The sequence below is a fragment of the Echiichthys vipera genome (assembly GCF_963691815.1).
Source record: "Echiichthys vipera genome assembly, chromosome: 20".
NCBI classification, from domain to species: domain Eukaryota; kingdom Metazoa; phylum Chordata; class Actinopteri; order Perciformes; family Trachinidae; genus Echiichthys; species Echiichthys vipera.
Window position 1 is genome coordinate 20674535 of NC_139845.1, and position 26625 is coordinate 20701159.

The following is a 26625-nucleotide window of genomic DNA, read 5'->3' on the forward strand; positions in this document are numbered from 1 at the left end:
CGGAGTTTCACTATAATACGTTACTGATCAAATCTGGTAGCATCAGCATTTGAAAAAGCTCAAAACATATTTGATGTAAACTAAAAAGAGCGCAGAGATAGGGGAGGGGAAGGAGAACACCGTCTGAAACATGCGACCAATAGCCGGCTTTACCCAACAGTCTACTTCTGGTGGGTCAGACCTTGATAGACACGGTGCACATGGCGCTGATGGGTGTCTTCTTGGAGCAGAGCTAGAAGTCTTCCTAGTTCTTTATTGTCTCTTGCATAAATTCATTCATTCTACATAGATGGCTCCTTACTTGAGCGACTGGTTCTTGTCCTTTGCCTTGTGCTCCACCACCATCTTCCCGCACTGACCCACAGTGAAGGCGAAGGTGCCCTGGACGTGCTGAGGATAGCGCAGCTTGTGCATGTGCTTCCTGAAAACCTCAGCCAGGTCTGACGCCACCTCCTCGTCAAACGCAATCTTCATCAGCTACAGAGAGACAAGAGAAATGGTGAAGCCAGACGACAGTAAGCAAAGAAAAGAGTAAGAGGGACTGGATATTTATGATAGGAGAATGGAACAGTACCTGGAAGGTGCAGGACCGTAGCTGTAGCCCCTCCTGGACAAACTGGTCCATGGGTAAAGTGACTGAGATCCTCTTCTCCTTGGTCAGAGAGGCGATGGGGAATGAGCGAGTCACCACCTGCTCACCCACTGCAGGAGGAAGATGCACAGACAGAGAGCAGGGTTTAGAGTATCCACTGACCTGACCCAAACACGTCATGGAAACCGGGAGTGTGTGTGTGTATTATCTCCTACCCAGTGGGTCGGTGGGTGTGCCTTTGAAGATGAGCCGGTAGGTGGTGAGGAAGATGGCGCCCTCAGCAGGGAGCAGAGGCGGACCTCCCATCAGCCCTGTGGCCTCCTCGCGGCCGTCTGGGATCAGGTGGACCCTCATGCCATCCATCACCAGCTCCTCACCAGGCAACAGCATGGGCCTCAGCAGCTTGGGCTGCAGGGACAGAAAGAGAGGAGGAAGATTAATGATGACAATTCACAAAGATTCTTATAAATATTTAAATAAATAAATATTTCCATAGCAACAATTTAGCGATGAATGGGAAATATTTGTAATCCAATTTCTGTGAAGATGCCATAAAATCCATCAGCATCTCTGACTGTGAAAACTCCAAAGCGCCTGATATTTTAGAGGGAATGTAGACATTTAGCAGGCTGCACAATGATACACTACAAGGATCCTGATAGTGTTCATTTAAGAAACACAACCCTCTAAATCTGTGGTTCCAGGACCCCAAAGGGAGTCTTGAGATGAATCCAAAGTGTCATGAGAAGTATTGGGGCTGTTTAAAATATTAATCGCAATTATGATTCTCCACTATAAATGAACATAAGCGACGATGGTATCGGCATTTAAAGTGCTCCGCTCATAGAAAAAAAAGATTTCAGAACCAAACAGCCACTCCACTCATGAAATCTCATGCGTGCACAACCATGCTGAGGTTACTGTCTGGATGACCTGCACTGTTTGGGAAGTTTGGACAGAAAAAATGACGGTTGATGCTGAAATGATTGTTACAAAACACACAACATGATCTGGATTGGTGGGATCTTGGCAGAGAGGATGCTACAAACGATAAAGATAAATACACAGAAGTAAATGTTATATTATTTTCATTTGGGTGTGTTTATGGGATGGGATGTTCATCTCGTAATTATTTAAAAACAATAATAATAACGACTGTCATGTTTTGAACAGTCTCTGAGGATCCAAAGCTTGATTACAGGGCTCTCAGAGGCCTCTGTGGGCTGCTTTGTCCTCTGGACATTCACATCACTTCCTGTCCACCAGTGAGGCCCGGAGAGCTTCCTAAGGAACTCCACCTCTGAAAGGAAATGAATTACAACTTTGGTACCCTGTTTCCTAATCTGTTAACATCCAGTACCCCACATCTCTGCACTCTAGCTGCAACCACACAGCCGAAAAAGGGCTGAGTTTCCTCTGGAGGCTTTTAACTGCTGAGACTCCAGTAGCTGTAAACTTCACACAAATGTAAATGTTATTTCCACTAGCTGGACTGATCCCACCTGCTCACAACATCAACTGGCATGCCACAAAAGAAAATGCTGACAGGACATGTGAGAGTGTAGTCAGGGAGACGGTGGAGAGACATTACAGGGGGCCGAGCAGCTACATGTTCCACACAAGAGTCTTATGTGAAACGACAAAACAAGTCACATGATGCTCAGTGTAGCCACTGTCCCTCTCCGACACACGGCACCCTTCAGACTGAAGGCACTCAGCTCTGCGGGGCCTTGGGGAGCTACAGCAGCCGGGCCGAGCTCCACCGGACCTCAGAGACCAACCGGCACAACAAGGGAGAGCAATCACCCAGCATGCACTGCTCAGACGTGCTGTGAGTCACACTGTTCTATCTCTGGCAGACATGCGTACCTGCTGTGACACTGTGAGCCTGAGCTGTAGGGATTGGTGGAGAGGGGAGTGGGCGGGGCTGGCTGGGGTTCTGCGTGGCCTTTGTCCAGTGGAACGTAAAAATAGGAATTGGTTACCTTTTGGATCGGAGGCAGTCTCTTACTTTCCCTGTGGACTGCGTCTAACGTCTCGATGTGCATCTGAACAATATCTGCAAAGAAAGGGACAGAAGGATGAAGGTGGATGACAGAAGTGACAGGTGAGATGCTGGTACAAAGAGAGTTCAGTGAGTGTGCCTCCATACCTGGTATCATGGTGTGAAGGGCCTTCAGGTGCTCGTTGGTCACGCCGCTCTCATTACACACTTTGTCTACGAAGCGGTTAATAAAGCGCACCACAGAGTTAGCCACGTCGGAGCTCTCTGCGTCTTCGAAGCCGCTCTCCGTGTCGTAGCTCTCCGCCATGCTGCCTGCAATACTGCAAAAAAAAAAAACGGCAGCTTTGAACATTTATTTTTTTTATTCCAACCAACCAACATAAGAAAAACACTACAATAGAAAACACAGCACTCTATTAGCTTAGCAGACTGAAACAATCACACATTCAAACCCCTGTGTACCACTTCACCGGATAGTTGGGCTTTTTTGAAGTGTGGTTGTATGCGGTACTTGTCAGTGTATCACCAACAGTAGATAATGGTACGCTGCCAGGTGTGAGCAGCATTTTGATGTCATGGTTACAATCACTTATTTTCGTTTTCTTGCTTTTGCATATCTATAAACCCCAGAGAGTCTGACTCAAACAGCTGATCTGTGGAGTAATGCAGTGGACAGCTCAGTTGTGCTTTTGTGTAGGAAAACAGTGAGAAGATGTAGTGCCAAAGAAAGGGGCTGTCTGACAGCAAGGTAAAGCAGTAAAAATATTCAAAATATAGTGTACATTTAAACTAATATTGATGATTTCTTAGGTGGGTCTTTTTTAAAGTGACTAAAGTATGTTTTGCTGCAGCTGCTGTGTCTGTGCACCAGTCTGCTTCTCCAAACTGGCAGCATGCCAACTGTCCTCTTCTGTAGGTAACACACTGACTATGAACCCCATCCAACCACACTGCAAAAAAGCTGAACTGTCCCTTTAAGGTTAAGTACTTTTTTGACCGGAGAACAGTTTCTCATGCACACACAGTATATGGGATGTTTACGTATATGTGTATGGTTATGTTTATGTGTCTTGCGTAAAGTAGATTCACTTGGTTGCAAAAAGTTTTCATGTCCTCACACTTACCAACTCGTTCATGGATATATAGGCTTCCTCCGTCTCGTTATCTGTTCAATATGTTACCTTTAACAACAGTGCAACCATGCACTCATTGTCTTGTACTTAAAGTCATACATCTGGCTGTGATGCAGTGACATCACTAACTCCTTTTCCTAATTCTAGAGACCATATATCGTGGCTGAAACACCACCGGCTGGATAACTGGCTGTGGACGTTTTCTTGCATGTCATTCTCTCTCTCTCTTCTCATTTCCTGTCACCTCTTTACTGTCCAACCCTCTCAATAAAGGCAAAATGCCCCGAAAAGTATGGCCTTTGGCCGTATATTGTGTGAACCAACTGCTCAGATTAAATTTAACAGGTTCCCACTTTTTAATTGACTCTGATTTTATTTCTAATTTCAATGAAAAATGAAACAGATCACTGATAGCAGAATGTAAATAATGTCTGTTTTAGAGGCAGGAGGAGAGGATGAGGATGAGTATCTTTGCTTGCCAAAGGTTTACAGAGATCTTGGGACTTTAAATAAAGGTTCGTCTTCATGAATGCAACAAACACAAACACCTCTATCAAAACATGTTATATTTGACTGGAAGATCAAGAAAACTGAAACATAGAAAATAAAAAGAAATTTATAAAAAGGAAAAATATAGGAAAACATGTTGGAAGTGTCAATAATTCCATACTACCATATAATATAATCCAAAACAGTGTAACAAAACCATCCATTCATTTGATTTGTTTTTATAAGAGCTTGTGCAAATATTTGCTGTATTGTGGTGCTCTTATTAATAATGTCATATTGATATTAACTATATTGTGAGCAGGCCGTACTCTTTTTAGTTGTTTTTTTTAACTCAGATCCCTTTAAGTCTCTGTGAAGCCTGACAGCGGTCCGTACCTGTTTGTGACGTAGCTGTTGCTGACGCTCTCTACGTCTCCGAGACCAGAGCTCCTCAGCAGGCGGTTCTTGCTGGTGTCCAGCGGCAGCAACAGGTAGCTCATCCTGTTGGCGTAGTGGATGGCCTGGCTGAACACCGTGCTCTCCTCCTTCTGCACGCGCTCCATCTGCATTTCCTTGCTGAGCGTGGGCCACAGCCGGCTCTGCTCTGACGCCAGCTCCAGGGCGCTGATTTCCCTCCCGCTGCCTGACCCATCCTGCTGCTCCTGACAACCAATCCAAGGAGGTTTGTTAATGATTAATCATCTCAAGACAAAGTGACACTCGGCTCAGCAGGTTAGGAGACTGACTCATTAGTCTAACAGCTGTTGTGGCAGAATTCTTCCAAACACTTTTTACACTCATGTCATCATTTGTTCACTCTGGTAGCACATTGAGTGATAAGTAGTTGCTCACAGAGTTGTTCTGTTGCTCCCCCTCCTCCGTCTCCAGGTACAGAGCTCTGATGTGGTTCTGAACGTCGCTGTAGAACATGGCCTCCCAAAACTGCATGGTGGTCCACACCATGTGCTCCTGTACGCAGCTGTAGGCGAACTGAGTGATGCCTGCGCCCATTTTCTGACAGACAAACACAGGAAGACACTTTAAGAGCGAGACGAGCCTTTAAATGTCTGAACAACCAGAACTGGGCTATTCATGTTTAAACAAAGACATCCCACAAACCACACTGAATCAACTGTAAAACACAGAGGGGTTTTCAGTGGACTTACTCTGCAGAAGGCTGTGACCAGTGGAAGGAGGGCGGCGGCGATACCGTGTTCATCTATATGTGAGCAGTCCTGAACAGAAACAGACTCAATGCATCAGCTGCCAACTTGAAGACCATAAAACCCAACTGCATTCAAAATGTAGCACCTGAGGCTAATTATTGGATTATTCATTGTATCTGCTCTAATAAATATATAATGGATATATAAAAACAGTGTTTATGATCCCACTGCCCTGGTACAAAGTCTGTTAGGTGAGCCCATGTGTTAATATAGCAGGGAAAAGTGCGGATAAATCACGGTGAATGATTCTTTCATGTGGCAAGGAGGAAAACAAACCTCAGAGGGGTTTGAAGTAGGGTGATTTACTGTACGCAAAGACACTAAAGAAAACGTCTAACTGGAGATACGAAGAGATTCAGGAACTCCAGACCTGATTCTCCTGACATTGTCCGCAGTTATTGAGAGAAAATGGCTCATGTGACTGTAGATGTTCTTCTAAATGACTTCTCTTTAAGCATCATTAAAAGAAAATTTCAAACTTTCAATAGACCATTTTCAGCCATGCTAGGATGAACAGTAATGACTTTGGTGATCCTCTGACTTTTCCTCCATCAGCTCAAAATTGCAATTTGTCAAACAACCACTTTATGATCGAGCTATTCTTTGTGTTTATCTCTACGTTTTCTTGCCAAGCTTCAATTTAATGAAGAACATCTAACTCAAGTATTTTATATTTTTTGCTATATCATTGATTGTAGTGATATTCTATTATTATCAGGCTCACCTGTAATGTGCAGTTCATCATTCGGACAATGTAGTCAAACTGCTGATCATCCAGCACAGCGCGGTTCTGCAGGACGTGCTGATTGAGCTCCTGGGTCAAACAAACCCGGGCTGCCCGACCCTTTAATGCCCGCAGTACAGCTGGCATTAACTGGACAGAGAAGATGAGGATAACAGTTCAATCACACAAAAAGTCGCTCCACAAAATCAAACCAACAACACAAAATGAGGACACATTACACTCAACAGAACGTCTCAGACAGAGGGGGAATACAGATGAAGAAGCCATGACCAGCATGAGGAAAATAAAAAATATTTTTTTTAACATTAAAAGAGTGTAAACATGTCCTAGTAGAAACAGAAAATACATGTATGACGCTAGAAGCATAATGTGTCCCCTTTAAAAGTTTAAAAGCAAAACATAAGTAAATGGTCTTTGGTTTCTGCTGAGTCGGTATGCAGTGTTTTGTGGCAGAGTTCCCCAAACTGTTCAGTCAGTCCAGCCATGTGTCAGGAGTGTTTCGTCATTACCTTCTTGGCCTCCAGCATCTTGTTCTCAAAGATGTATGTGATGCAGTTCCGGACCACCTCCAGCCGGCGGGCGCTGTTAGCCATCACGTTTCCGTTCCTGTCCACAGTGTCTCCTGTGGAGTCATGGGAGAACAGATCAGACACTCATTCATCACCGCAGAACAGAACTCCACCCCATTAAACACACGCTGTGACACTGACTGTCAGAGTGAAAGGTTTGCAGGGGAAAGTGGGGATATTGAACTCTGTGTTACATTTTTGCAAATGCCTATCAAACACAACACCTGCTGCCTTTCAACAGACTTTTGTCAAGTCGTGACCACCTTCTGTCTAACCAATGAACTTTTTTGGCTTGTTTTCACTTCTTTTTCAGTCTTCTCATTACAAATAATCCAAACATTTTAAGACCTGAAATTGACCAAATAACCAATCTACACATAAACACAGTCTGAGCCCTCTCCTCAGCTCACCCAGTGGGGGCCCCGATGGCACCATGCCCTTGAGCTCCGCCTTGACCACAGGAGGTGCAGTCTTGAGCTTGGCGGCGGCATGGTCGATGAAGAGCTGGACCGCTACATCGTCCAGCACAGGGAACGGCGCCTGATTCTGCTTGGTGTTTTGGCTGTTTTCTGACGGTCGCTGGACTTTGTGCATCGCCACAGCGGGGTATGGATTCTCCTAGAGGCAGGAATAAAGAAGGAACAGTATGGAAAACAAAGAAGGGACTGAACAAAAACAGAACGGACTCTCACAAGAGGAAACCCATAAGAAAGACAGCAGGACTAACAGGAAACCAGCAGAATAAGGGATAAGTAATAGGTAGCCTTTGAGAAATGCCATTTGTAATCATTTTCCTTAAAAAACATACATTTTTGAAGAGCTGCTCAGCCAACTCTTTGACGTGGTTCATGACTTTGTGTGGACAGGTCTCCTCTTCTCGTATCCGCTCCACGTGATTGGCCACCAGCTGTGGAAACAGGACAAAGAGGCAAGTTTAGTTTGCTATTTCTATTCTTTTTTTCCCTTATTTAAATAGTTAGAAATGGACTAAGACTGAACCTGATTTGTATTTAAATATTTATTTTATTTATCCATGTATTTATTTTTAGTCTTTAAATTAAAAGTTGAATATGTTGAATCTTTACTAAAAGCTATATTAATTAAGAAGTAATACACCCAAGGGGCGTTTTCAGGGAAACAGAATGAAAGTATTGCTTTTCCGAAAGAAAAAAAATTTTAGTCTGAATTAATATTTTTTTTAAATGTTGGGCGTTGCTGGTTGCCAGGGTTGTCTCTTGTTGGGTGCAGCTACTGTAGGCTGGCACTGGGTGAAATGGAGTTTGCCAATCCTGCAGCTGCGTATTTGTCCCAGCAGCTGAGCGAGGGGATGGTATAGGCCAAGCATTCACTCCATGGACTGAGAGAAAGGAGTTCAATGGCATTAAAACATACGCCCAAATGGCTATGTTTCTCCTTTATCGGTAAGCTAACTTTCATGTTAACTTAGCTTCAACGGCTAACGCTAACTGTCCGTCAAACTTCTCTGCCATACTTGTTTTTATGGTGTGATTTGCTGGAGGGGATGGGTTCACACAGACTCAAACTGACTCAGGTCGCCTCAGGCTACTGGGCCGGGTCTGACCAACCTGGCAACCCGAGTGCTGGAATTATTTTTTGTCGTTGCGACCACGATCTTGATGGCGGTGTTCCGCTCATTCTACATATTCAACCTTTAAATTCATTTTTAGTCATTTAAAATGACTGATGCTAAACATTAGCTATGTATTTCTAGAATTGGTTGGCAACATTAAATGTACAGTATATAATGTATAATAATGAGGAATAAATATTCTTTAATAAAAATATATGTTTAAAAAAAACAGCCTTCTGAGTATCTTAAAAATCCACATATAAAAAGTCTATCAAAATCAAAAATGTACTAAATCAGCCGCCATATCAGCAGTCTGTGAATCTTTCGCCTCTAAAATTGGCATCGGTCTCAAAAACCCATATTGGTCAGGCTCTGATGTTTACCTCAAATTATGGCAACTATCATTCACATTTGAGCTGCGCATGTTCAGTTACCAGCAGTCAAACAGTGACAGGCACAACAAAGTGTGTGCAATGTGCTGACGGACTCACGTCATCAAACAGGTCTGTGGCTCTGTAAGGAGGCCCTCTCTCTGACACGAAGCCTGCAAACGCCATGCCGTCCAACACCTTCATGAGGAAGTCATCCTCTGTGAGCGACCTCTGACCCAGGAAGGCAGCCTGTGGAAACACACGCTACACTGATCAGATGCTGTTCTCATTCAGGAAACTCAGAACACACACACACACACACACACACACACACACACACACACACACACACACACACACACACACACAAAGACCTTTCCTTGGTCAGAAATATAATGATATGCAGTACCGACCTTATGGAAACGGATCACTGGTTCTGGGTGAATACGGATGATGTGTAAACACCAGCGATAGCCCTGGAAGAGCCGAGCGAACAGCCACAGGAAGACTCCCCGGATCTCCTTATCCTGAAACACAGTCAAGTTAAAGCCAACACGCAAAAAATTCTGGAGCCGCAGATTTATGCAGTTCCATTTTTGACCTTCTCAACACCTTTTTTCACACCAACAAGAATAAAATATAAAACCTAGCTATAAAAGTGTAATTCCAGCCCCAAATCATCCCAGGATCTTTACCGGAATCCTACACTCATCAAATCAGTCATCCAGACAGTTTTTTCGTGAATGAACTATTAACGGAGAAATCCAGTAGAGTCGCTAACAGCCGGATGTGGCTAACACTGATTAGCTCGGGAAGTTAAGGTGAAGACATTGAAACATTGACAACACTGTTGGTGCTTTTTTTTCTGTGTAAGGACTCTTCTCATGCTTCTGCAGAGGTTTGGTGTTATTTTGAGCAGTATTAGTGGTTAAAAAAAGACGTTTAAATGCCTTCACCATACTGCCCCGAGCTAATCAGTGTTAGCTGCATCCGGCAGCGACTCTGTCGGATTTATCCGTTAATGGTTTATACACGTAACAACTGTTTTGATGGCTTATTTGATGTATGTCAGTTCCAAAAAAGACCATGGGATGATTTTGCGCTGGAATTACACTTTAAGACATTAGGCATCTCAGAGCAACAAGAACGTACAGCTTGAGACTAAATCTGACCACTTTAGACAACAGTTAGGTTTGAGGGTATGAGCAATTTGGCTGCAACAATAGTTAATTTAATCAGATGCAACGTGGATTGCAGTAAGTCATTATGCTGTCTATTGAAACGTGTTGCATCTTGTAGTTAATGCTGTGCCCAGAATGTGTCATTGGGTCGACTTTACGGTCTACATTCATGAGAAGTGCTGTACAATCAGGACTAGAGCAAATTAAAAACTTTTGTTTTTAACTGTGACAAGAAATATAGTAAAAAGACTGTGTCAAATCAGAGACTTCCTGTTCTTCTGAGAACAGAGGTGCTGAGAGAAGACAACAGGTTATCAGCAGAGGGTTTTTCTCACCTGGATCTTGAGTGCTGAGGGTTGTGTGGAGAGTGGGGGAAAGGCATGATCAGCGACTTCCAGCTCTGGATCCAAAACCTACAACAACATGAAGCCACCATCAATCACTATCTAACTACCTCTCACAGCAGATCTACTGAAGCTTCCTGCAGCATCAGTGGAATTTCGGGTAACTCAGGCAAAAAAAACTCAAAGTAAGCCTGTGAATGTTCTCATTTGTCCAGGTCATCGTTATCCCCAAAGCAATTTCAGTCAAAAACAACTGGACTTGGTTATTTGTCTAGGAAGACGTTTCACCTCTCATCCAAGAGGCTTCATCAGTTCATGTACGCATCTGACCAGGCTGGGACTGGTCCAAGCAACTGGTGTGAGATCCCGGTATTTAACCTCTCACAAGGCCGATGATGTCACTGGAACCCTTTGTGCTCCAAGTCCGACTGTCATCAGAGTGACAGTTGTTGGTTGGAAGTTGGTTTGGACTTTGTTAGTGCTCTATTAGTGTGTTTATGCAGTGGTTGTTTTTTTGGTTTGAAAGAGGAGTAAAAGAAGCCGTCTATGTAAAAGTAGAGAAACCATCGCTTAACAGAGGAGGAGGTCTAAGACACCATATATCTCCAATTTACAATGCCGCCCTTTCATCCCTTCCCAGGAGATTCAACAATCTAACCTCAAAGAACAACTGTTCACAAAAGGCCTCCTGTGACTCCAACTACTTGTCGTTAAAACTCAATAGAGCACTAACGAAGTCGAAACCACCCACCAATGACTGCCACTCTAACGACTGTCGTTGACACTTGGAGCAGAAAGGGTTTCAGTGACATCATCGACCTTGTGAGAGGTTAAATACCTGGATATCCACACCATTTACTTGGACCAGTCCCAGCCTGGTCAGATGCGTACATGAACTGATGAAGCCTCTTGGGTGAAACGTCCCTCTAGACAAATAACCAAATCCAGTTGCTTTTGACTGAAATTGCTTTGGGGACAAACGAAACTAAGTGATTTCCTGTAATAGCATGCCAGCAGACACTTAACAGGTACGACCTAGGACAGGATCCAATCACAATGTAAAAATGAATGTTTAACTTCACCTTGGACTATGGGAAACTAAGGTATATAGCCGATTTTCTGACATTTTTACCTGCCTCAGGAAGCCTTCCCTGAATCGTTTACAAGTGATCCAAAATGTTGTTCTAAAAGGTTGCATGATACTCCAATCTTGATTCCTAGTGTTTTCCTAGGATTAATTTAAAATCCTAGTGAGCACCTTTAGAGCCTTGTGTTGACAGACACCTGCTTGCATTAAAGAGCTGCAGCACAGGTCTCTGAGGTCCTCTGACTCTTCCTAACCTTAAGATCTGTGGACACTTTTAAAAAAAATAGCCTAAGACCCATTTGTTTAGACTTGCTTTAGATGAGTCTATTTTAATGTCTGTTATGTGTGTATCTTGATGTCTGCATTTCTGGTTTGTATTATTATTGTACAGACAAAACAATCCATTAATAGAGAAAATAACCAGCAGATCAATCGACAATGATAATGCCACCATTCCCTACTACTACACTATTGTGGGTCATGAATGAACATCACAATATATGAGAATTCTAAAAACAACTGATCTGTGATTCACTGCAGTGCCTTTGGAGGCCTTTGAACTGAGGCATTTTCTTTAAAAACACCATAATAACTTGATGAAGTTTTGTCATGTTTTGCTCTGAAGCCTGTACAAATTTGGAAACAAAAGAAACAGTTGTCTTGTCTTTTGTCTAGCTTTAAGTAAAGACAGAGACAGACGTAGTAGCCGCGGCAACATATCACATATCCAGAGCCTGATCAACAGACAGTACCTTGGAAACAGCCTTTGGTCTCTGGCCGTTCTGTGGAAATTCATTCAGCTGAGTGTAAGAAGAGCGCAGCAGCTAAGCCCTGATTCACGGTTGCTGCCCAACAATCTACAGCATCATCGTTCCCGCAGCCTTCACCCAAAACCAGCTTCTACCTTCCCAAGGAACGGTGTCACACAATTCAACAAATAAAATCAAAGACCCACTGCACAAACTCCCTCATCAGTTTTCCAGCTTTGCGGTTATCTCTATCCCTCTTGTGTCTGGTTTCGGTGAGGGAGGTCAATTCCACCTATGTCAGCTGATTGGACTGGCTGATACTGTTTAAGTCCTTCATCCTCCACCCAGATAAATCCAACACAAGCTAAGCAGGAGAAAATCTGCCCAATGGGAGCTATCATCGTCCAGTATATAAATCTGGTGTTGGTGTCTGTACACAGAGACAGAGGCCTATAACCCAGTGAACTTCCAGCTTCCATTCCATCAATGCAGAGCAAGGACCACAGCACACAGCAGTCTCCAGGTTAGAAGCCACAAAAACATGTTTTATTTCATTACATCAGTTTATGCTGAGGCCTGTCATCTCAGGCATTTAGCAGATGCTCCAGTAAGTGTTGAGGTTCAGCGTTTTTCTTGAAGATACTTTGACACACAGCTGGTGGTTCGAACTAATATGCTGCTGTTGGGATGTACACATTCTTTTACAGGTCAGAAGTCCTAAAAAAGGGTTTACAGTGCCTTCAGGGTATTCTATTATAAGTTAATGTGTACAACAACAATAACATCCTCACTGTCATCCCTCCATGACATGATGCAATCATAAGGACATCCGCATAGATGAATACTAAAGATAATAACACAATTAGAAGGATACAATTGAGATAAAAGCAGCACATAACAAAGTTGTGCACAAATTTTGTGTTAGAAGACAAGAGGAGGGGCAGAGTCAGTGACTGCAGGGAAGCAGACGTAGGGAAAGTCATAATGTGCTGTCTGGGCTCAGAACATTAACTGTTGAACGGTGAAGGTGGTTGCAGGAAGATGAATTTAGACATGGTTTTGGTTGAAAATATTATTTTCTAGATGAGAAATCAAGAGACAAATGCCTCAATTTATAAAGAGCTGGATGATTTACAGTACACGACAATCACAGACACTGGTGTTTTAAAACAGTCTAATTTACCCTCGCCATGTTTACATTGGCTTAGTATGGAAAAGAAACAAAGCTGAGATATTATCGGCCGATATTTGCGTTTTTTACGTGCATCTGCATCAGGCGATAGTTTTTTCCCAGCATTGTTCACAGACAGGCGTCCACAGGCAGCTCCGTGTTGCTGGAGACGCCTTTTTTAAGGTTAATTAATGTTCTTTTTTTTTTAATTTGAGACCCGTAACATATGTTATCATCATTGTGTTCTTTTTATGATGTAAATTGAGGGAGCAAAAGTATTATCAACTACAAATATCTGCTCAAGAAAATCGTCAGTCCGTATCAGTCATGGGCTAAGGCTGAAAAAAAACGGTGTCTGCATCGGCCCTAAAAAAATCCATATTGGTTGATCCCTATTTAATATCACTACTATGCGGCTTATTCTTGGTTAGCATAAGTAAGCATGTCAAGAAGTGTTGTCATAGATGAGTCAACAACAACAAATTAATATTTATAACTGCAGAATATGTGTTCTTTTATGCAGCATATCATCCAGCTGCAACTGCAGAATCTATTAGCAGCTTTTTTACTTTATGTCTGCAGAGAGACAGAGAGAGACAGTGCATCTCTAGTTTCTATTTTGTTAAAGTAACAAAAACAAGACAATGCATTTTTAATAGCACAAATATTTCAAACACGACCGTGGGAAGAGCTTGTTTGATTCCCAAACTTTAGGCTCCTCACAGCATCTAAACACACACTTGGCATATCTGCGCTGGGACAGCAGTGAACGCCAACTCTCCCAAATAAACACATCCTCCCCTTTGCCTCAGTGACATCACATTTCCAAAAACTCCAATCCTGCGCAACCAGCAGAGGGAAAACTCTGGTCCTCCGGTTTGTGCAAACCTTTTACCAGAAACTCATCAGTCAGAGGCTAATAAAAGACAATGAATCATCTTGTTTCAAACGTGATAGAAATCACGACTACAGCAAACAAACCAGACTATCCAGGAAGGCTTCATAAAACGTGAGGAGGACTTTCCCACAACTGACTCTGTGCCATCAAGATAGCTAGAAGCAATCCACTGGTTACAGAGATAGAATGACAGTGTTTGTCCTGAACTGGCTTTATCTTACTCTAAGCAGTTACTTTCACCTAAAATGGTTATATTGACTTTCTATGAATGAATGAAGATTTCATTTTTTAATAATGTCCTTGAATATAAAAGCTAGAGCCAGACCGATATATCGGCTCTATCACAGAGACATTGGTACGGGTGTATGTTTGTTTCTTTTACATCAAAACCTCTTTTAGAAAACACAAACAAAATTATGTTTGAGGTAATTAAGAAATGGCGTCACATAGCTTTTTATTTTACATATACTCTTCATTTTATTGCACACGGCACCTTAGAGCAGTTTTTGCAACAAAAAAAGGCAGAAAAATTGCAATCAAGATGCGTGGAGACATTCAGTGAACAACAAATGTGTTTCTAATCCACTCCTGAGGTTTGAGACTGAAATATCTCAACAGCGATTGGATGTTAATACGCTGATGTGAGCATTCGGCAGAAGTGCAGGCTCACAGATGCTAGCGTGGATGTAAACTCTTAAGTCTTGTTTCAGTAATCAGAGTCATAACGTCCAAATTACATTCACTGTTTTGCTGTAAAAGAATAAAACATGAAAAACTTCAGGAAATTTGATCCTTCTTATGAGTGCTGTATGATTCTGTAAACAAACACTGTCAGCAAAAGTTTGTGCAGCAGACGGTTTATAGCTGTGCCGCCCATGAGCATCTTTAATCGAACACATTTAAGGAGCACGTTCCAGACACGCCCAGAACACTTCATTGTACTAACCCATTATTCCTTATTATGTTTCCCACGTGACTGCAATCATTTACAGTTTATCCAGTAAATTGATCATAAAGTGAGTCACTTCCTCCAACAGCTCCATTGTGATCCACACACCTGAGACAACAACCCCACTGTTTACTGTACCATCCCACATGTTATGTGACATACACACACAGTTAACAGTAGCCACAAAGGGAAGCAGGAAACAAATGCATTCATGCAATCTGCAAATATCAATAAGAAATAAGGAAGCTGGATTAAATCATTTGTTTACACTCTTAAACAGATAAAAATTATTTCTCAGAAAGGGTTGGCACTGGAGCACTGGAATACTGGAAGCTGCAGGATGCAGTCAAGTGTTTAATATGAGCTGGCATTATCTGAAGTGTTTGATATGAATATAATAGTACAGTGCCGGTTCATTTTTTATGATACTGTATGTGTGAGGGTGATGTGGTTATATAACCAGGTTTCAACTAAAACTCAGTCCCAAAATAAAAACACAGAAGACTGAAGAGCTGAAACTAAAACTATCTGTGCCACTTGTAAAATAAATTAAAAAGCTTAAATTAACAGTAAAAACAAGAGCAGCGTTTTCAATGTTAATAGGAATTTTCATTTTTTTCATTTTCAATAAAAAATGTAAGTAAAAAATTCTAAAACGTGTTTTCACTTTGTCATTATTGGTTACTGAGGTGGGATTGATGACAAACCATGGCAGTTTTATCCATTTTTAAAAAAATGTAATCTGCAAAACCAAAAAGTGAAGGGGTTTGAGTCCTTTTTAAACTTTTCTGTACATGTTGAACTTCATGTGACAGATAAATGAAACACACAGACTGATCCCCCAATTTCATTTTGAGAGATGAGAATATTTGGGATATTGATGTGCTGTACTGTCATTTGTACTTATTTTGTAAGTAAAATAGCAAAACGAACTAAAAACCATCTACAGCAAAACGGAAATGCGACGTGAAAAAGTGATGCTAAGAAAAAAAAAAGGAGGAAAACAATTCTTCAAAAGCTTACTGGCATCTCCAGCCGTAAAACGCCACTGGTGAATTCACTGCTTGGTAGAAACCACCCAGTGAATTAATGATGTCCCAGTGATCACACTGTCTGTGTGTATTATGGGTGTGTTCAGAGTTTAGCTTGCAGCTCTTACCATGGAGAGCACAGTCTGGGTCTGCTGGAGGAGCGGTTCAGGCAGCAGGGAGATGTGGACACACTCGGGTATGGTCACCGTCCCGCCGTCCAGGTCAGCGATGATCACATCCAACTGAAAAACACACAAACAGATTTCTTTCGTCTCTGCCTCCGAGGCTGTAGCGCAGCATAACACACGAGCTGATAACAGCGAGTGAAAGAAAAACGCAGAGACGGGCAAAGTCGTCTCTGTCGACAGTTGCTCATTACAGGACGTTCGCCGTCACACAACCAAACACACAGGTCTGACTGCAGACAGCAGGAAAGACTGCCCAAACGATAACCTCTGACCCCTGACCCTGACTGCTCGTACAGCCATTATGGCCGTGGGACTGCTGCACAAAACACAGTGTGTCATTGACAGTCAGACCTCTGTAACAGGAGGGTTCATTACACTCTCATCAAGCTTTAATAAGACAACAGCTAATCATTCTCTCTCATCATGACATCTAGACAGTAATTATTATCACATATAAATATATATTGCTATAATTTGTCTGTACAGAGCATTGTTTTAGAATCTACAAAGGTAGGCAGGTAGCAAATAGCCAAATGGGCAGTTAATTAAAAGACAGATGACCCGTTACTTCACGGGTCAGTGAGAGTTTACATTACACATTGGAATTGCAACCTCAGATCCATGTTTTAACTAAGATTATTTTTATTGAATCACGTTTCCTTTCCGCAGCAGGTGTTCCAGCTGGCTATCTTTCACACAGTGCATGCTGTTTTTTTAATGACACTGGTTGTTTGTTTACTGTTGATGGAGTGGGTTGTGTGGAGTTGGCATTTTTTCCTCCAGCTAGCTGTGTGGTGCCAATGTTTACTGCTGCTTCAGACTGCACACCTGGTTGTTTTCAGTTCAAAAGGTTCACTTTTTCTTCAGAACGCACTGCCAACAATCTCCAATAAAACAACTACGGTGTCAAATGGGACAATGGAGGCTGGGCAGAAGGCACTGGGCCGGATCCGGACTGAGTGATGTTTCTATCTGGATTCATGACCAATTTTGTTATAAATCAATGAGAATAATTAATAACCTTGACGCAGTGCACACTTTTACCATGTTTGGATCGACTTACAGCTGTTGAGTTCGCATTCTCCACTATCAACATTATTGACACCAACTAAGACCATTCAAGCCAAGATTCAAACAAATGGCAGGGCAGTCACAAGCCCAACTCTCTCACTAGTAAGGAAGTAAAAAGAAAATAAAGGAGGCCATTTTTTTCCTGAAGATTCTGCCTTGTCTTCTTTTACTTAAAATGTAGGCTTTAGGTTTATTGTGCCAGGACTAATTTTACCATTTCCCCCCTCAAATAAAGGTTTCTGCTTGGACATAATTAACGGCATCTCGTTGAATATTAATAGGAAATCTTCAAGATCTAATGTTTAAAAAAGCAGGGGAGTTGTTGAGAGACAACAAACCTGTGATTGTCTCTGTGTGATGAGGTCACTTTGTCTAACCCAGATAAACAGTAACATTGTTACATTGGTCTGTCGCACTGTGGTGATGAGAACCTACCAATTCTTGTGTCTCCGAGCGAAAGAACGAATTGACACCGATGATGAAAGGGGTGGGGGTGCTCAGGACCTCTAGTAGTTTCCCTGGCAGGATGGGAACGTAGGTGAAGCTGAAAGGGACACAAATAGAAAACGCTTGAACACGTCTGCTCTCAACTACAGTATACTCTGCTTTACCCATTAGATATTAGATCAGATGGGACCAAAATAAAGATCAAAAGACAAAGCATGGAGAGACTGGAGTGCAACTGCACCTGTATTTGAGCGGGAACATGATGGCCAGCAATCCCCGGCAGGCGTCTGTTAGTCTCTGGTAGCTGCTGGACAGGAACAGGATCTTATGTTCCGTCAGGGCGGCACAGAACAGATACAACACGTTGATTATACCTGAGGGAGGAGAGAGGACGGACAAAGCATCACAGGGAGTCCAGGACAGAAAACTAATTCATCATCTTCATCATATGTTCACCAGTAGAAGTGCAGGTTAGTTATCCGGAGAAACTAATGATGTGAAAGTCTGCTGCAACTGAAAACTGAGGCCACATTGAGGGGGTGGAATTCCTCTATTACTGATATGGCAAGAAACAGGCTTTCTGCGCAGTTCTAGAAAATTTGTAGGTTAGTTAAAAGGTGCATGGTTCATTTCCAGGTTTGTTTAAATACATAGTAGATGCTGGGAAAGACAATTAGCCTCATGAGACCATCCTGATCTCGGGAGCTCCATAGTATTTTACTTGCAGATCAGTCTGGTAACCATAGACATAAACAATAGATATATACATTTGTGTATACATGTATAAGTATATAAACATCTCTATAGGTATGTCTATGCTGGTAACGTGCGGTGAGGAAAATTTGTCAAGCGACTGAACCAATCAGCGTTGGTTTGGAGGCAGATTTACGTGACAAGACGATGAGCGACTGTTCAGTGTAAACAACATGGCGGCTTCCATCGATGAGATGAGCGCAGCTATTAAGCAAGCTGATCTCCAATGCTTGTTTTCTCTGTGATCCTTCTGTTGAATATGGACCGGGCACCTGAAATTGGGCCTTTTATCCATAACTTCACGTTACACAAACGGCAGATATCTCCTTTACAGACATGTCGTTTACTTTCTGTGCTTTGCCTCGACGCTCTGATAGCACGTCATACTTCATTGATCTGATTGGTTGATTTGGCCCGTATCTTGGTGATAGACAGATGGTTTATCCGATGAGCGACCAGTATTTTCGCCCCTTCCCAAAAGATCTCTAACCGAGAATTCCCAGATGGATCTGCTGAGATAAATAAGAATCCATCCATCTGGCGGAGTCAGGTTACTAAACTATAGGACTGGGCAGTCAATAAAATATAACCCACTGTACACAGTTATAGTTCAATACATTCATCATCAATCATCAGCTGTGCCACAAGTCAAATCCAATCAATGTTTAAAATTGATGGCTCTGAAGCACAGATGTCTTATTTTATTAAAGCCCGTTGCCTCAAGTCCTCTCTGTCTCTTCAGCAAACGGAGGATGTACAAACTGAGAAAGAGAGAAGAGTGGCATTTTGAAATGGGGCAGGTGTAGGATTAATATTAAAATGAACCGTACCAAGCTGTCTGAAGAGCTGGGCCACAGTGCTGCCACTGACAGGAAGCGAGTCATCGATTGGAGTCTGGATCACTTGCCGGTCGCCCGCCCCTAACGTTATGGTCCTCTGTAGATTAAGAGGGAGACAGGGGGAGAGAAAAGAGGGATTAAAAAGGGAGGTGAGAAATCCAACGAACAAACGGTGCTTCTAAGAAAATCAGGGTTTGGCGGCGAGGTTTTAATCACAGTTGTGCGTGTCCGGTGAGCAGCGTGATTTAGCGACAGAGAGATGGAGAATCCCAGAAGCTTAGCAGGTACATCACAAATAAAAAACAAGCCATTCCAGCTGATCAGGACATGAATGGAGCTGGGCAGGACTCCATGCCAACGACCTTACTGCAAAACAACACCAGCGCCACCATATCAACAAGCCTTTGTGGGAGAGACAAATCCCAGCGATGTGGCAGGTATCATGCGCAGGCCATTTTCCACTGCGGTCTGATGGGAGCGCAGGTGGGAAGGAGGTTGATGGAGGATTTATTTAGGGCCGTGAAGCGTGTCCCGGGATGAACGTCTCCGACACTGTAGAAACACTTATCTGAACTGACAAAGTGTCTTTCTTAAAGGAGGTTACAACAGCAGAGCTACTGCTTATAACGGGGGTAAAATCTTTGATTTGATCCACACTGTGTCTAACAACCATGTCCTCGGTTACAGACAACCAAACTGAATTTGTAAAACTGGAAATCTGCTTTGCTCCAGACTGAAAACAAAGCCAATAATGTTGAATGTGTGGTTTGAATAACAAGTGTATCCAGGAGTGGATATGGGGATTATTTACTGCAAATACATAAATCAATACAGTACAAGCACAATAACACAGCACAACTAAGCACTGCAGCACAAGATGAGGCTGTTAGAGGCAACGTCATATGACTACTGGACACAGTATACCTTGTGTACTTAAATTCTGATCAGAGGCACATATTATTTTACAACTCTCCAATTATGGGCAAACTGATCTTTTTCTCAGATAATCACAATAGCATGACCTTGTGCTTAGACAAAACAGGACACCATGAAAGTATGTGTATCGACACATGGACAATTTGAGCAACAGTCGAAATCCAAGGTGTTTTGGAAAAAAACAGAGCTTCACCTCAAGTGGTGTGTGTGTGTGTGTGTGTGTGTGTGTGTGTGTGTGTGTGTGTGTGTGTGCAGCGTTATTTCATGCTCTGTACAACAGCAGCAGAAGCGTCAGCGTCACAGGCGAGCGGTTAGCAACTCAATACTGTGGTCCACCATCTGATCATCAGTGCTCCATTCATTGTTTGGCTTATGAGATTTGTTAATGAGGGGCTGATGTGTGAGTATAAACGTGTCACCTTTTATGATAGGCTGGAGGTTTGCATCATATTTTATAATTTCCGCATTGGCTCTGATGAAGCATCTTCATCACTGTTCTAAGTGACTCATGACGGGAAGGCTACAGGCCTTGTTACTAAGCTACGGCCTCTAACGCTTACTGGAGTTGGGAACTTACTGAAGGTGTCAACTTATTCACAGGGAAAAACTTAACTTAAAATCCACATTTATAAGCAGTAAATTAACTTGTTATAAATAGTTTGTAACACAATAATGTGGCTGTAAGCAGGCATAACTAAGGTTGGGTGCTTGCAGGACGCTGCTATAAATAACCAAACATTGCTCCGGACGCAGTTGTGACCATAGACTCTAGAGGATCATTTTTGAAATCGATAAAATCTTTTCCAAATCAATATCTTGTGTCAATTTATTGATTTAATCAGTGAGCAGCCGTGTAATAAGCGGGATAATGTAGAGCTAACGGGTCATTACTGTGAATTAAAGTGTTAAACTGTGTGTTAAATCACAGTTGTATGTGTTCATAGGATAACTTATACCAGCTGATAAATACTGTACAAAATAAACATTTAAAATGCCCTCACAGCTGCATAAAAAGACATTATAGTGTGTTATAAAATATTTATTAAATGTTCATCTACTGCTTGCAGATGCTAAATAGACAAAGTTATGAAAAACAGCTCCAGGTTGATGGGACATTTGTTTAATCGGACATTTAAAAAAACATATTCATAATAATAAATCAATACGTTTCATCAAGCCTTGTATCAGATGTGTCCTTAATATCCTATGAATGATCAGTTGTTGGTCACATATTGAGCCTATGTCAAAGCATTTTGATTGGTTCTCCTGCCACAGGAGGTGTGCATGGATTGGCTGAGGGGAATGGGTGGAGAGCAGGAAGAGAAAGCTCAGAGCTGATTGGTGGCGAGGGGGGAATGAAGTCGGGCTGGCGTACCAAACTCTCCTCTCTCTCCTCCTGGCCCGGCTACACAAGCGCCCCGCAGGATAAGACACAGGTTAGAAACAGCAGGCGTGAGGGCACAGAATGCCCAGACTTAACAACAATGTGACAGTCATTTCTCAGTGTGGCAAAACAAGTAAGCTGCACAAACAATAACATCGTGAACATGAACTGTAAAAAAAAAAATAGGATGAGATAACATTAGACATGAGAGACACGCATGCAAAACAAACATCCTTTAGCATTCCGCAGCACGGAAACAGCAACAGATGATTCTTCATGTCATTCTGCTCCTGACTTAAAATAAACAACAGTACACATACTGGTCGGCTAATCCAGTGGTTCAAAATAGGGGCCACGGCCCCCTGGGGGGGCGCTAGGGGGTCCACAGAAAATGGGAGGGAAGTAAAGAAAAAAAAAAGGAAAGACAAAAATATATATAATCTAATTATTTTTAAAACATTGTTATACAATCAGATTTTTTTTTTATCAGAATTATAGAATATAATAAATAATAATAGGACATATCAAAGCTCATCTTTCTGATTGCCTGCCAGTCAAAACATCATTCACGACGCCATGACTTCATGTATACATTTGCATTTGGTTTGCGGCGTTTATCAAGCTGCTTTGCTCCTCAAGCTAGCAAGCTAGCTCCAAATGGACAGGTTTTTGACAGGAGAGAGACCAAAGGAACAGATCAACAGCCCTGCTGTGGTATATTACTCTTATGCAAAACAAATGAAATAATTATTGCATAGTGAATAAAAGTAACAAAACCCTTCTTAAAGTCGATGTGATACTTGTAGCATTGTCGGTGGGATTGCAAAGGGAGTCCCTGGCCAGAGGCTAATGCTGTTTGGGGGGCCTTGGCATGGAAACTTTTGGGAACCCCTGGGCTAATCTATCGTCAAAAAGTAATAATAGTAACTGAGGGCTGTGAAAGTGACACTAGTGCGATAAGATTGTCTTATTTGAAAACCTCAGGTAAACCAAAGCAGGTACTGAAACGGGACACTTCCTGTACTGAAATCACCTTTTAACCTCAAACTCCCTGTGACACGCTGCACTGATAAGAGGTAAAGTGAAGTTCACAGGCTACGTGAGAACCAACGTGTTACTTGTCATGTGATCGACTCACAGAGTGGCAATGACCTACAGCTGAACAAATTGTGCAACATTCATTTTGAAGGGCGATTTTGTGCTTAAAGCTCTAAAGCGTTGTCCTTAAATCAGACCCTGTCGGTCAAAGCATTTGGCAGTGTGACAGACAGTGTCCAGAAACAGGGATGTGAAGTCCCTCTGTCTCATGAATTCATGTAAGAGACACATTTACACATCTTCCTGTAACAGCTCAATTACTGAGACGAGCACTTGGCTTTCTTCCATTCTAAATAGAAGTCAACCCACACCATGGGGAAATCCTACACACACATAGGTCATAGGTCAGGGTCGTGTGCTGTACAGATTGTAGGGATTCACTGTGTTGCTCAAGGGGACTTGATGTGAAAGGATGCATAAGGACTCAGTGGTCTGTCACTTCTGTGTTAAGGATGGTCTTCCTACCCACAAGGCCACGCTGCTGCTCTACCTTTATAATCCCCCATTTGCCACATCGGGCCAACCGGAAGTTCACTTCACATTAGGGTTGTGTAAGCAACTTAGAAAAATGACTGGAGTGTTGTAACATCCTGCTGGTCAACCTGCAGAGGCCGCTCACACTAAGAACCAGAAATATAAGAAAAACTATAAGGCAGCACGTAACATTGATGAACGATAGCCCTCTCTAAGCAGCAACACACGCTGCACCGGAGCACCCCACATCCCATCCATTAAACTTCCCTTTCTCTTGCAGTTTAAAAAGATGAGTTTTAATGTTGAAAGACAAAAAGGCTTTTAGGAGTAGGTCTAGCCGACGTGTGTGGTGAACCACTGTGACCTGACATGTAGCACGTAGAATAAAATGCTACTTTGCCTGGGAAGTCGTGGTGAGTTACTACTGTAGGTAACAAGCTAAGTTACATAGCTGGACATGCTAACATTAGCAGCTTATAACCACAGTTTAATCCATTCCATACACTTTTACTAAAAAAAAACATTACATACGCAGTAAGGGTGGGCATGAGTGGCTGATTTGTCAGTATTCGTATTCGCAATTTTTTGAACTTTGTAACTGCCAACACTGCTGCAACAATGCTCAACACCCTCATAGAGTTCATTTTAGTTTGATTGTTTTGACCACAGATAACAACACTGGGCTATCCCCGACTGAATTTGCTACATAACGTTAGCTAAAGTAGCTGGACGTGTAGTCGACTTAACCAATGGTAAGTTAGCGTTATGTTAGGTAACATGACGTGAGCTATTTCATTAGAATGAAACATGACATAACATATAGTGAATATAAAACTTCAATAAATTACTTAAACTCTTCCGTGAAAACTACTTCTGTCTGTGTAACTTCAGATAGGTTTTCATCGGCGATTGTTTAACATTGTTTCCAAAGTGATCAAAAACTGATTTCGGGGGCAGCCAGTGTAACAGTGGTTAGAGCAGTCGGCTCATGTAAAGAGGCTGAAGGTCTTTGAGGCAGAGGCCGCCGGTTCGACTCTAACCTGGGATTCGGACACTATTCTTACATTAGTTTTTTTTTGCAAGTACTAGATAATAAAATATAAATGTTCCAAAATAGATTTTTTTTTTTGTAACGCTACATATTGTAAGATTATGAGGTGAACTTAATCTCTGGCATGTCACTAGCCATGTCTCCATTTAATTGTCAAGCAGATTTTAAGTGAAGTTCTGAAATGTCGAGAAAAAAAAGCAAAGCAAATGAAGGCGTGTTTCCATCATCTGGTTTTTGGAGTGAATGAACACGGCTACAGTGTAGTTTTAACAGAAGTTAGCGCTATAGGCTACATATGGCTGTAATCCTCCAGTAAACAGAGTAGCATTAGTGGCCTTAGCTATCTAAACTACTTTATTTGGGGAAGCTTTAATAGTTCTTTCATGTCCGCTGGTATTGGCCATTGTTTTAAACTGTTCACAGACAAAGACGCTTTATGGGAATATCAGAGAAGATGGCGACAGGGGAAACAGCAGGTTAGCCATGTAATGTACGTCAGAAGTTATTCTGAATCAACTCCTTTTTTTTGGCAAAAGCATAAACCACCTCAAGCGAGCATAACTTGAAATCGGGCAGTCGAGGATGTTTTTATCCAATTTTGCCATTTCATTAAAGCTTTTCTAATGCAATACTTCAAAATGCGCTTAAAATATGTTAATTTGAAACGCGGCTACTGATAGATAAACAAATGCTTGTTGGGTCAGTTTCCAGGGTTCTATCAAGTACAAATGATTTGGATAATGTGAAACTTGGAAGATTATATTTAATATTTATATTTAAAGAAAAATATCTGGCTGACTGATCATGCAACAGGAACAATTTATCATGCAAATGTTAACAGACACAGACATAAATATTACAGGTACTCTAACCTGCACAATTATGTAATACTATTATCACCAAACCATATTCACAAATACATAAAACACAAGCCTTCCAGATGGTTAGAGGATTGTCTGTTTTGTATGTGAAAGTGTTGCCACGACAACATGTCTAATGGCAGAGATGATTTCAGTGTCACATTGCTGGAGTTATTCTCTTGTGTGTGTTTGGGAGAGGTTGACGTGAACACACAGACTCTGTGGTAATGATAGATTTAGTGAGGCTGATAGAAAAGTCCTGTGTGATTAAACAGTTATAGGAATATGTGTAAGTGTGAGGTTGTGTTACTGTTTTCCAAGTGGCCCGATGTCCTCTTGACTCGGAGGAACAGAACTGTTTGTGCTTGGACGAAGAGAAGAAGCAGTACAATAATAATTATGGGCCTCAAGGAGGTGTGTGCATATATGGGTGTTTGTTTGAGTGAGACAAACTGGGAAAGTGCCTTTGAGTGTTTGTGTTTTTAGATGTGTGTTAGTGTGCGTGTGTGAGGTGAGCTGCGCATTAGCCTTTACTGTTTGGGTCTGTATGTGTGTTAATACTGAGTCAATCTGATTCTCCCATTCAGACGTCGTGCTGCCCGGTAGGAAGCCATCTGCCGTCCCATATGGTCACCAAGCAACTGAGCTACAACCTGCACCGCACACGCTGGTGTGTGTGTGTGTGTGTGTGCATGCACGTGTGTGTGTGTTTTAGAGAGTAGGGAAAAAAATATTCAGTGTTCAAAAACACATAACTGCAAAAAATCAGGTTTATGACAAATATGAGAGATGAAAAAAAAAGAAATCAAATGTTTGAAATGATTAACACGATCCTCTGGAAACGGATCACAAAACACACACACACAAACACACAAAAGCAGGTCAAAAACAGCTGAAGCGCCATCAATCACGCTTGGTTTGAAATGACTTGCAAGAACAAACACATTCCTTAAAGAAAAGAAACCAATTCAGGTCTGTTTGATTAACAGAATCAATAACATTGAGCTGATTGTGATTGGTGAAGCTTGCAGGATGGGAAAGTTACCTGGAGACAGGCCATCAGCCAGTCACAGGCCTGAGGAACCTTGTCTAAACTACAAACTGGGGACTCATCTATCTGTAACACAGAGGAACCAGTGTACAGTAGGATGCACACACATGACACACATGGAATAGAACATCTGGAAGCCACAGTGGGAGGGTTCAACCGATGTGCATTTAGAGATAATAGACACTTCCTACTGTATGTGCACCATGGGCATGAACACATGTAGTAGGGATGTTTAGTTTACCCGCAAAAAAAAGGTCACTATTTTCTGGAGGGGAAGTTAAAAAAACATGATTCTGACGAAATATATGGGAAAAATTAGTAAGGGGGGAGGAGAGAAATCAT

At 42.1% G+C, this 26625-nt stretch overlaps 1 protein-coding gene across 2 annotated transcripts in view; it reads right to left on the bottom strand.

Moving 5' to 3' along the window:
• sbf1 (SET binding factor 1) overlaps positions 1–26625 on the bottom strand; it is a 79629-nt gene that overhangs the window by 17099 nt on the left and 35905 nt on the right. For both annotated transcript variants that reach the window (XM_083934993.1, XM_083934992.1), the window contains exons 6-24: positions 19421–19526; positions 18079–18211; positions 17826–17934; positions 16260–16373; positions 10238–10315; positions 9135–9248; positions 8842–8970; positions 7568–7666; positions 7170–7377; positions 6700–6812; positions 6170–6319; positions 5386–5454; positions 5072–5233; positions 4616–4881; positions 2745–2917; positions 2578–2651; positions 808–1000; positions 575–702; positions 302–477 (exon numbers count right to left, since the gene is read on the bottom strand). In XM_083934993.1, coding sequence (XP_083791119.1) covers positions 302–477; positions 575–702; positions 808–1000; positions 2578–2651; positions 2745–2917; positions 4616–4881; positions 5072–5233; positions 5386–5454; positions 6170–6319; positions 6700–6812; positions 7170–7377; positions 7568–7666; positions 8842–8970; positions 9135–9248; positions 10238–10315; positions 16260–16373; positions 17826–17934; positions 18079–18211; positions 19421–19526 — 2594 coding nt within the window. The remainder of the gene's footprint in view (positions 1–301; positions 478–574; positions 703–807; positions 1001–2577; positions 2652–2744; positions 2918–4615; positions 4882–5071; positions 5234–5385; positions 5455–6169; positions 6320–6699; positions 6813–7169; positions 7378–7567; positions 7667–8841; positions 8971–9134; positions 9249–10237; positions 10316–16259; positions 16374–17825; positions 17935–18078; positions 18212–19420; positions 19527–26625) is intronic.